The 11,729-nt window shown below is 34.9% G+C and overlaps 1 protein-coding gene across 2 annotated transcripts; it reads right to left on the bottom strand.

Moving 5' to 3' along the window:
• Positions 1 to 865: 865 nt before the first annotated feature.
• Positions 866 to 10,786, bottom strand: LOC114317896 (putative alpha-amylase 2). Of its 2 annotated transcripts, XM_082873398.1 has the most exons (14): positions 10,709 to 10,770; positions 9,895 to 9,950; positions 9,142 to 9,219; positions 8,994 to 9,021; positions 8,057 to 8,094; positions 7,668 to 7,794; positions 7,325 to 7,551; positions 5,630 to 5,775; positions 5,244 to 5,356; positions 2,921 to 3,009; positions 2,308 to 2,430; positions 1,785 to 1,820; positions 1,305 to 1,403; positions 866 to 1,227 (listed from the first exon to the last, which is right to left on the bottom strand). In XM_082873398.1, exons 3-14 carry the CDS (start codon positions 9,157 to 9,159, stop codon positions 1,036 to 1,038), a joined length of 1,236 nt encoding a protein of 411 aa, XP_082729524.1. In that variant the 5' UTR covers positions 9,160 to 9,219; positions 9,895 to 9,950; positions 10,709 to 10,770; the 3' UTR covers positions 866 to 1,035. The 2 variants fall into 2 exon arrangements, with proteins under 2 accessions (XP_082729524.1, XP_028120493.2); XM_028264692.2 differs by lacking the exon at positions 9,895 to 9,950 and having other exon boundaries at positions 10,709 to 10,786.
• Positions 10,787 to 11,729: the final 943 nt, after the last annotated feature.

Raw genomic sequence — 11,729 nt, forward strand, 5'->3', positions numbered from 1 at the left:
TAATTTATCATTAGTTAAAAAAATTAAATATTACATTAATATTTTTACTTTAAAAAAAAGAAGAGAGAGAGAGAGAAAGCAGATGGGCTGGAAAATTATACAAATGTAATTTTACCCAAAAAAAAAAAAAAAATCTACTTTTTTTAACTAAACAAGTGAGGGTTTTGCTTTTCAAAAATAATTCTATGTACCTACCCTTATTAATCCCGAATGAGTTGTTGTGCAATGCACACTGAATTTTTTTTTTTGTTAATTTATCGTTAGTTAAAAAAATTAAATATCACATTAATTTTTTTACTTGGAAAAAAAAAAAAAGATAGAGCAGATGGGTTGGAAGATTAAACAAATCTTATATTACAAAAAAAAAAAAAAAAAAACTTAAAAAAAAAAATCTAATTTTTTAAACTAAATCAGTGAGGGTTTTGCTTTTCTAAAATAATAATTTTATGGACCTACCCTTATCTATACTATATGAGATTGTATGGTTATGATTGAATTTGTGTGATGTAATGTGGTGTATCAATATTTATGAAAACAAAAATGATTTAGAGCTCTAAATAATAAGCTCTAAATCTACCACTAGTGAGGTGAAAAAAAAAAAGAAAAAAAAGTACACAACACGTCATTAGTGGTAGTACTAATTAGTGATCTCTAGCATTATTGTTATGAAAAATCTTAATTCTGTATAGTCAGATTGAGTTTCGTGAATTGAAGTGTGCATATTTGCCATCCGACCCAAACCCGACCTTTTAAAAATTGATATACCCACATCATCCGCCTGTTGCATTGAAGCCGTCCATTTGAGGTTGGATTGTTTTCCCAGCCCTCCATTGAGATATCAAGACTACAAGCTCACAAAAAATAATTTCACCCAGCAAATTTAGAGATTGGAAGCTTATTAAAACCATATTTATTTCACAATGTAGGAGGCACTCAACCTAACACCCCCTATTCCCTCCTAAAAATAGAAAGAAAAACAACATAATACTCAAAAATAAAACACAAATTGAGGCCCGGGAAACTTCTAAATGTGCATCACTTGTGCCATACTGCATATCTGCTGCCACAAGTGGCAAGTTTCCACTCCCTGCCAGCTGGGCACCACGAACCATCACCGATCTTCATGCACACTTTCTCCCCAATAATAGCAGAGTAGAGATTTGGCTGTGCTTCGAAAATGGTAATAGATGATCGGCTGTTAATGTCTTGTTTCTTCCGAATTTCCATCTGCATATTTACTCAAGAACATCAATAACAGCTCAAGAATGCCAAACCAATGGGATAATAGAAGTTAACTGACATACCAGCTTCGCAATTTGGTCATGAATGGAGTTGCCCCAATCATAAAAATGGTCGTAAAAAACTGTTGGTATCCCCGGATGTGTGAGTATATATGCATAGCCCTGGAGAATGAAAATGATGTCAGAACTCACAAAGTAAATAGCTCAAAGATGGAAAAGGGTTCACCAAATTTGAGCAAATGAAGAACCGGATTGAAGTGATTTAGCAGCTGCAGTTTGTACAAGTGAAAGAATGGAAACATGGCCTTTCTATCTCATCATAATTTAGGCTCGTAATTCAATAATCAAATGTTATCAATGGACCAGGATTAAAAAAGACGTTAAAACCCCCTGAATACCATTGCTTGAAACTAAGACTAAAGATGTTACAAATAGAACAATCTTTCAATTATATATGTGCCTCTAGCTTCATCAAAACAAACTCAAATGTGTGCTAGAGGTATATGCGGGCAGACAATCCAAGACTCGGAAAATTTTAATTACCTCCATAATATGATGCGAGGGAAACGGCCAATGAGCCTGCAAGAGTTGAACAACCAGGAGTAAATGGCTAGCTATGCAAGGACAGTAAGCTTGATTCTAAAACAACTAGTACAAAATAACAAACATATGAGAATTACTTCTATGCTAGGCACGCGCAAAGGATTCACATCCAGCATTCAAATATTAAACCCAAAAAATTATCCGGTGTAATTTTGATCACCTATGACCTGATTGTTTGTCAACTGGCAATCCATTTTAATATTAATCTACTAATTAAAAAAGAAAAAAGCCAATAGATCTTGCGGAGTAATCTCCTCTTTTCTTTCTGGAAGTCCATTATTTGAGAAAAAGAGTTCAAAAAAGTAAAATAATGATCTGGTTGGGATAAATCAGGTTGGGCAATCAAACAGAAAGCATTAAAATTCATGCATGGATGCCTGCATGAGAACAAAAAACAATGATCCCAGCAATACTATCAGAGCCATCTGTACCAACTATTGTAAAAAAAATAAGGAAATTTTACTTGAGTGGAGCCCGTATCATGGTTATCAAGGAAAGTGACAGCCCTTGAAGGCCACCATCCCATCACTCCAGGTGGTTTTCCTTGATGATCACGCAGACGCCAGAATTCTCCCTTCACCGCTTCCTGCATAGTGATATACATAAATTAATGATAAAAAGAAGGATCACATTCCGTGAAATAGCCAATATATTGATAACTGAATTAACAAGACCTAAATTCACTATTAAAACACACCAGGAGTTTAGGGCAAATGAACATGGCATAGTGCATCAAACCGTGTAGTCAATAAAAGTTGAAAAGACTACTCATATGATAATGTTATTTTTATTTTTTTTGATAAGTCATATGATAATGTTATTATAAATAGTGGAAATATCAAAAAAGTGGAAAGATGGAAAAATAATTTCAAATGCATGAGAGTATAACATTTTTTTGCACAAATTAGTGCATGAGCCACTTGTACTTACATGAATTTCAAATTATTTTAACCTGTTTCCACCTTTTTGATATTCCCCCTTATAAATATATGCTTGCCACATTGAGAAAACCACCTGCTGGAATTCTTTGAAAGAGAAAATAGATTTATATCCACAAAATGTCTCCAAGAAAATACCTGAAGAATTCCCTTTGTTGTGAAGTCAAATGCAGTTGAAAGCTGCCCTGTGCCATCAATCCAATTGACAATCCGTTGCCTATGACTATCTGCATGTGGAATTATTGACAAAAAGGGAATGATATAAATATATATAGGATCAAAAAGCTGAGATTAATATTTTTGCCTTAATAACAAATTGAAATACTCGTCAACCAGTGAAAGACATTATAAAAAGAGAACAGAGAAAGATATTGTCAAATCTATCCAACAAGTAAAAACTATATCATGGATGTTTCTAGTCAATAGGGTAAGGGTAAGCTAACTAGTTGATGCGAATTAATGGGAAATATCAAACCATCTCTACTCTTGCAGTAATAGTGCAGTCTTAAATTCATGGAAAAAGCATAATATATAGAAGAAAGAGCACAAAGTAAGGATGCAAATTCGAATTCATTACTAAAGGTTTAATACATAAAGGGCATGTTTGATTGGGTGGATTAGAGCATGGGATTGAGATTATTAATTCGTGGGCCCAATTATCCTATGTTTGTTTTAACATTTTGGTTTAGGATTATTAATCCAATGGATAATCAATCCAACAAATTTGTAAGATTATTAGTAATGGAGTAGGGGTGGGATTATTAATCCAATAGATATTAATCCAATTGGATAGTGAATACCACACTAATTTAATAGGATTATTAATACTTCACTATTAGTCTTGTGAATCAAACATGATCAAAAAGACATGAAAAATCTAATATTGTCAAACGTAAATGTCAAAGGGAACAAACTGATCCTCATGAAAAGACATTAGTTAAAACCAAGCTAACTAATATGGTGAACTAGTCCATACGGGACTTTGCCTCCGCTTCAGTTGAGCCCTCCACTAGTGGACGGTGGGATTGGTCCCCCAGATTAGTCTGTCTAGTGGGCTGGATACCGAGTTATAAAAAATAAAAAATAAATAAATAAATAAATAAATAAATAAAAACTAATATGGTGCTCCAAATTAGTGTGTTGAAGGTAGCCATTTTGCTTTACAAGAAGAGATCTGATAACCATCTCAGCAAGTGTGAATACAAGCATTCATAGTTCACATAGATATGCCCGAGGACAAAAACTTCAAGAAAGATCTTTCTACCATTACAGCACGAGATACTACATGCCACACTCACAATCAATGTCTTGGCATTGCTTCTTCTTCTATTTTTTTTTGTTCTTTAAAAAAAAAAAGTATTTGTTAGGTTTTTGTAATTGGTAATCCCATTTGGCAAAACTCTTTTTAGTTGAAATTTTATTCGCTCTTTTGTTTCAGTGAGGTTGTGTGAGTGTTTAGCTGCGAATCCAACCCGAAATATGCCTATGTAGAGGAGTTTGTGATGACATTTCTTATCTTGAGCATTCCTTGCTTGCCACTTCCTAGCGGGTCTGGGGTAGCACCCAAGCGGGGTTGAGGGGTAGCACCCCTGGAGCCAAAAAGAAGTCAAAGTTATTTGATCGCTTGAGCGGTCATTTGTGCGCTCGAGCGGTGAAGTGGTTCATCTAGTATCTCTATTTGTGTTCTACACTTCTGGGAGACAAGTTTTACCGCTCAAGTGGTAGATGTTGCGCTCGAGCGGTAAAGTGTGCACTCAAGCGGTCTTCGTGGCTCTGTTTAGTATAAAATGTGTTGTTTGCTATACTTAGGGTTTAACCCGTCCAAATTCTCTGAGAGGAGAGCTACCAAGATTTTTTATATATTGGCTTCCTTGATGATTCGAGAGCGATCGATGGATCTATGAGTTTCATTTTGACATCATCACGGGGCTTGTTTTTTATTATTTCATTCACAAGAGAGAGGTGTTCTTTGGTGAATTCCGGGAAACTTGGGCTTGAAATTTTGATGGATTCCGGAGTGACTCATCGTTGTGGATTCAATGTTGGGCCAAACAATTCCAAGGTGAAGACGGTGATGGAAGAGACACATCGGGTTCAGTTCAATTCAGGCGTGGATTCGCTAGGTAATTGAGGGTTATCGTGCGTAATTCCTTTCTCTTCTTAGTGGATTGTTTTGTGATTTTGGCTCGTAGTTTTTTACAATCGGAGATTCTCCAATTGTGATTTTTTCCATGTTATATTGTTGTGCCAATTTTTTGTTGTTGATTTTTTGATTGGGATTTTTCATTGTTTGTTAAGATTGAAATATAATCTCAAATCAATATCTCGGGGGGTTTTTAGTTTTTTCAGTACTGACTCATTCTGACGCAGATTATTAGAATTATCAACTTGGACTGCAGCTTATTTTTCTTGATATTTATGCTATGAACTGAATTGTGCAAAGAACGTAGAAGTATAATACCTTGGTTGTATTCCAAGCGTTGACCATTGTAATTGCAAGAATCCCAATATTCACCAACAGAAAATACAGGCTTTGCACCTTCAATATATTCCTTCACATAATTTGCTGAATACCTAAATCAAAGATTAAGATGAATGATGAGTAAAATGAAATTTTATGAAGATGGATGCAATTAAAAAAAAAAAAATTACAGGGTTCATTTCTTGTTGCCATGGTAAAAGTTTGGGCTGCCAATCATGAGAACATAAGTTAACATCTAAGGCAGCCACTTCGGGCGAATCACACTGAAGCTTAGGTCTGTACTTCATACAAGCCTACCAGCACCTCGTATTGGCGGGACAAAAGAAAGAACAGAAAGGAAAAACAGTAGAACATAAAAAAATTACCCTCTGGCAAAATCAAAACGAAAATCTTGGAAGCCAACTGTATTGCGAAGCCATTTTAGCCACCCAATTAGATCTTTTCGAACAAAGTGTTGGGTATGGTCAATATTTGGAACCCCATGGAAGTTGTCCCCAGTGCTTTTATTACCCTGGAAGATAGATTAACATGTATAAACATTGATGAACATAAAAAATTAAAGATTATGGCCAAGTCATGCAAAGGAATACATCTGAACATCCCATTCACGTGTCTTTTCAAGCATATTTGCACAAACATGGAGGGGGGTTGGTAATGGGTGCTCAAGAGATTAAACAATTCTACTGAGACATTTTCCAAAAGTTAGTGTTTGCACCCATTTTTGTAAATTTCCTATCGATAGGTGGATCGATTGAATGATAACACATGGCAATAAAGTCAAAGTATTAGTCTTTCATTTGATCAAAGAGACACAAAGCATGAAATAATTGTTTGAGTGCATGAATTATTGAAAGTAGTCATGAAGCAGTTATTAAACAATTGTTGACTTAGTGGGTTGATTGGTGTGAAGTCATGATTGTGAAATGGAGCTATGTTTTTGTCGATATAATGCTCAAAATTTTGAGGGATATGTGACATCATGGAGGAGAATTATTTCGACAGAGAAATGTGAAGAATTGCTGAAGTTGAAGGTGAAGAGTTGAAGCTTTTGTAGTTTACGTTGAGCCCATTATTTGGGTTTATTTGGATTAAGTATGTGTCCTCCTGGGCTCAAGAAAGGGATTTGTTTAAGTTAAAATCATTTTTAACTTAAACAAGGGGGCCATTTTTTGCCAGATTCCTATTGACAGGTGGATCAACCAGATGGTGACAAGTGGCAAGGTCAAAGTGAGAGTCTTTTATTAGTTAAAGGGATAGATGGCATCAAAAGAATGGATCAAGTGCAGCAAGTGGTCCAAGTGATGGAGCAATTACTAGGCTGAGTCATAGACTTAGTGGGTCATTGCAAAAGTGATCAAGTACAGAATAAGGGCTTGGCTCTATCGATCAGAGGTCCAAAGTGTTGAGGGACACGTGGCATCATTAAGGGAGAGTAGCTCGACAAAGAGAGTTAAAGATTTGGAGGAGTTTGAAAGCCTTGGAGTAAAAAGGCAGTTACAGAAGTAGTTGAGGTAGGGGTAATTGCAGATTCAAAGTCATATGATCATGGGCCAGAAAAGAAGGGAGAAGATATAAAAGCCATGGATTTTGCAAGGAAGGAGATCAACAACCACCAAAAGAACTAGTTTTAGACTTAGCATAATTTAGGAGTAGTTTCTCTTTCGAAATAGTAGTTCATTAATGTAATTTGTAAACTATTGTGAACTTCAGTAGTTTAACTTTTGAAATTACTTTTTGTTTACTCTGTTTACTTTATAACTGTCAATTGTTCTAGAGAAGTCCTCATTCCTTTGAGGCATTTGAATTAATTACACAGTTGCCTGGTTACTCTTGTTCAATTGTTTGGTTTGAATTGTGGTTTAATCCCTGTCGATTGGGAATAAGCATAATTTTTACTAACACTTAGGTAGGGGTGGCTAATTCTACAGCAGTTTTTATGAGAATTAATTTCAAATAAAACTACTAAGCAACTTGTCGACAAATTAAATCGATTCCATCCATCACATCCAAAATTTTCTTAGCATGACTGAAAAGAAGTTTACTACAATAACTAGCCTTACCAATCCACCGGTACAAGATGTAACAGCACATTCATCCCAAGATAACTGAATTCCATCATAACGGTTATACATTCCACCATGCCCTTTGGTAGTTCCAACACGGTGATTGATCACTATGTCAGCCATTGCTCTAACTTTGTATTGCTTCATCTTTTGAAGTAAAGCTTTTAAAAGGTGTTCAGAGCCATATGAAGAATTGAGAGAATACAGATTTTGAGGAAGGTATCCTGTTATGGAAGGGAAGAGTCCAAAAAAAAAAAAAAAAAAAAGAAAGATTAAGTGTATTCAGAAATATAAAACATTAGTTTGAGTTCTAAAGTGAAATGTTCTTCCAAGTTCCAACCTTCGGGTGCAAAGGAATGAGTTGCTGGTGGTAACCACGCCGATGTAAACCCAGATTTTGCAATATCAGGAACCTTGTTGTCTAAATTTCTCCACCAATCATGTTTGTGAGACTCCCAGTTAAAAGCCTGTTAAGCAAATCATCAGTCAGCTGAACAAACTTAAGCATTATTCAAGAATTGAGAAGTAAAATATACTATGATGAAATTGAATGTAATGACATCCTTGTGAGAGCTCACAGAATCCACAACTTCATCTTCTTCTTTTTTTCCAACTAACTCGGAAAATCCTAGACATGGTAACAGCCACTAAATAATTTGGACAATGAACCACAGGTGAATTTCTACCTATTTTCTAGTGAAGTTAAAATAGGTCATCATTAGCATTTACCTGCAATAAAATTTCTCTTCCACTCTGTACTACTGCTCCTGAAAATGAATCCAAAGCACACATTAACCAGCTTTAGTACACCAATATCTTTTCCTTCACAATCAAAATATAAATTGACACAAAATCTAAAATTAGGAGGCAAAATTGAGTCAATTGAAAGTGTAGGGATCAGAATGACACAAGGGGGAAAATGTAGGGACTACTAATGTAATGTACCCTTAACTCAATGGGAACTTATGTGCATCACTTCTATGAGTCTCTAGGAATTATTTTATCTTCTTATCCTCAGTTCCATATTGACTCTAAAGATCAATTACGCAGGATTTGAGAACATAAAACCTTCTCATTTCGTAGTACGTAGTAATGATAACAGAAGCAGTAATAGTACTAATGGTTAAAGTTACTAATGGTTAAAGTTAGGCAGATAATTTGTTTTGTTACTGTATTCCAAAAAATGTGCAACTATAAAATTCAAATCCTGAAACTAGCAACATGGAAAAAAAATTATATGCATCCATATCATTTTTCATCTCTCATCTGTGATTATGATATCAATAGAAGCTATTCTTTACCACTAAATATATATAGATATACACACATATGTATGGCATCCGTAAACACATAATTATACATTGGTAAAATAGTGTCTCCATTTCTTATTTTTGCTAGATCAAACAGAAGAGGAAGGAAGGAGAGTCAGGAAAGGAAGGAATGCATTAGTCTAAATCCACACAGGTTAACTTTTAAACAGACATTCCACATGTGAGCCACATACCACAGTTACAGCTAACTGAAAGTTTGAAGCCTCTATATAAAATGGTAAAGCCAATAAAGATAAAAGCCAAAATAACATAGAGAAAATTGTTCTTTTTGTATTGCCAAAATCTTGCAGTATGTCAAGGAAACAAAGGACATGATAGGGAAAAGAAAAGCATACCAACATCAGTCTGCTGAATACTTTCACCCTGCATTTGAAAGCGTACTGTATGAGTATCAGAAATGAATAAATAATCCTTAGAAAGATCAATTGACTTTGGGAAACACCAAACAAAAAAAGAAAAAGAAAAATTGAAGTAGGATCTTACGTTGCTCAGGTAACTCATACTGGATCAAAGGTTATCGTAAAAGCTTTGATCCTGGATTTGAAAATATGAGGAGAAATCCTGTACAACAATCAACAAATATTTTAACTGTTATAAAAGGATTACAAAGGAGAACACCAAGTATATCCATGCATAGTGGGATAATTGCAGTTTCTTCTCATTGAAGAATGTTAGAAGCTAAGACATGCTCAAATTCCAGATCTATGGCATCAGAATCAAAACAGACAAATCCTAACAACTTTCCAAGATTATCATCAAGGCAAAGGAAGTAATAATAACTATAGTTGGTATCTTTGTAAATTTTGCAAGCAAACTTTACAAAAGGAACTAACTCTTCAGCGAGAATCTAATTTCAAAGACAACAAATTTCTCCTCATGCTCTTGTACTATGTATAAAAGATATGTTCCTGTAGAAAACATTATTTCGTTTATATCTTCATTTTCATCTAACATGACAAAACATCTTCTCTACGCAATGACACATCCTTCTTTTTAGGTGAAGTGTGGCAAACAAATAAAGTCCCATTGAATAGTATTTTCAAATTTTCAGGTTTCAGGGAGAAATAAATAAAATCATAAACTCTGTTCAGCTATGGACCTGTAGGAATTAACTACAAGCATGCCGATATATATATATATATATTATGGCATTAGATGCCAAATCCACCTGCATCCAAAAACCTGCAAAACACCATCATCCTCACCAACAAAAAAAACCAATGATGTTTTCATCACCTCCACCATTGGCATGATCACCTCCAATGCCACCACCACCACCAGCACGCAGGCTGCTGTCACCAGAGCCACTATCATTTTTTTTCCCTTTTTCTTTTTTTTTTTTGTTAAGTGATGGGTGAGGGGAGACCTAAACTAAAATGGGATGCGCTACTAAAAAAAAGATATGTATTTATTTCATTTAAGCATATGGTCCTTAATAGAATAAAATGGCAAAAAATGATTCACGTAACCGACCATACTTTAATTGGAGCACAAGGAATAGTTTTGGTTTGTTTTGGCATAATTTTATTGAAACAGGCCGAACCAATCATATAAAATACCAATCCTCACCATATATATCATATTGGTAACAAAAATGCTATCAACTATGAAAATTTTTCCCGAATTCTACTCGAGAGTGAGTGTGTGGTATAAATTTAAAGTTAGTGGAACATGAGCCCACTGTGTTTAATTCATGATTTGGAAAGTGAAACAGAAAAAATGAAATATAAATAAAATATAACTAATTTCACACCTTTTTTTTTCTCTTTTCCTTTTCAAATCCCTACCCTAAACACAGACTTAGACTCAATTATGGATTTGGATAGTAAAATGGAATAAGAAATGAGAAAAGGTGGTGAAATGTATATTCTTTCTTTTTTTTCAAATTTCAACTTTAATCTTAACACAATTAACAATGCTATTAATGGAGACTAAAACGACAGTGACATTTTTTAATTACGTGAAGTGAAGCAACATCAATAAATGAAACGTAACAGTAGAGACAAAAATTTGAAAAAAAAATAAAAATAAAATAAATTAAAGTACTCACAGTTTGTGAGGAAAGAAAGTAACCGAGACTGGGATTCTTAAAGGGAGGGGCGATCGCAGCTTGAATTTTCCTGTATGCGCATGGAGAACTTATATAGAGAAAGAAAAGCTGAGAAAGCGATTGATTCTGATGAACTGGAATCACGATTTCCATCCGTAAGAAGGAAAAGTGGGAATGAAAAGAAATTATTCGATACCACATACACCACCACCGGCTCTGAATTTGTCACCAGTGGTGCACAAAATGGAGATGATATTCGAGATTTTGGAAAAGTTGAATTGCTTTTCAGATGCTTTTTCTGGGTTGGGAATGTTACATATGCTCATTCATATATTTAACGTTAAATCCCTTGGAACATCAAGGGGGACGTAGTTCGGAGATTCGAGTTTTGAGGTTGAGTTTTTTTTGGGTAAGTTTTTGAGGTTGAGTTTGTCACCATTTTACTATCTATCAACAATGATACCTCTTCTAAATTAAACTCTAACTGAGCTGTATTGAGATGAAAAGTTAAAAAAAAAAAAAAAAAAAAAAAATTCAAAACATCATATTAGATAGGTTTTATATAATAAGGGAGAAATGTTTTTGAATTTATCTCAAAATGTATCAGAGATACATTTTATTTCAACAGTTGAGATGATTTGTTTTTAACCATTAAGGGCTGAGATGGTTTGTGATATTTTCAACATCCTGCCCAAAACAATCCTCTCTCTCCTGCACCCAAACGTTATTTGCACACTTTCTCTCTCTCTTTCTCCAACTTCTTAGGTCTCTCTCTCCCTTCAGAGATCTCTCTCTTCCTCTCCCTCCTTTCCACTCTCCACTCTCCATTGTCGCTTCGCTTCCATCGTTGCGTCGTCTCCGATCTCCACCGAAAGCCACTCTTCTCCCTCCCAGATCTCAGATCGTCCTCCACCGTCGAGAGTTTGATGAGTTGGCCACCGTGTCTTCCCAAAGCAAACGCAGAGAGATGGTGAAACTGTAAGTCTCCAATTTTAATTTGCTGTAAACTATTTTAATTTGT

Source organism: Camellia sinensis, chromosome 6 (assembly GCF_055761805.1).
Source record: "Camellia sinensis isolate YWXY chromosome 6, ASM5576180v1, whole genome shotgun sequence".
In the NCBI taxonomy this organism is placed as follows: domain Eukaryota; kingdom Viridiplantae; phylum Streptophyta; class Magnoliopsida; order Ericales; family Theaceae; genus Camellia; species Camellia sinensis.

Coding starts and splice junctions, on each gene's coding strand:
- LOC114317896 (XM_028264692.2), bottom strand. Junction 7,795..8,056: donor GAAGAGAAATTTTATTGCAG/GTAAATGCTAAT, acceptor TTTGCTTAACAG/GCTTTTAACTGGGAGTCTCA. Junction 7,552..7,667: donor TCATTCCTTTGCACCCGAAG/GTTGGAACTTGG, acceptor CTTCCATAACAG/GATACCTTCCTCAAAATCTG.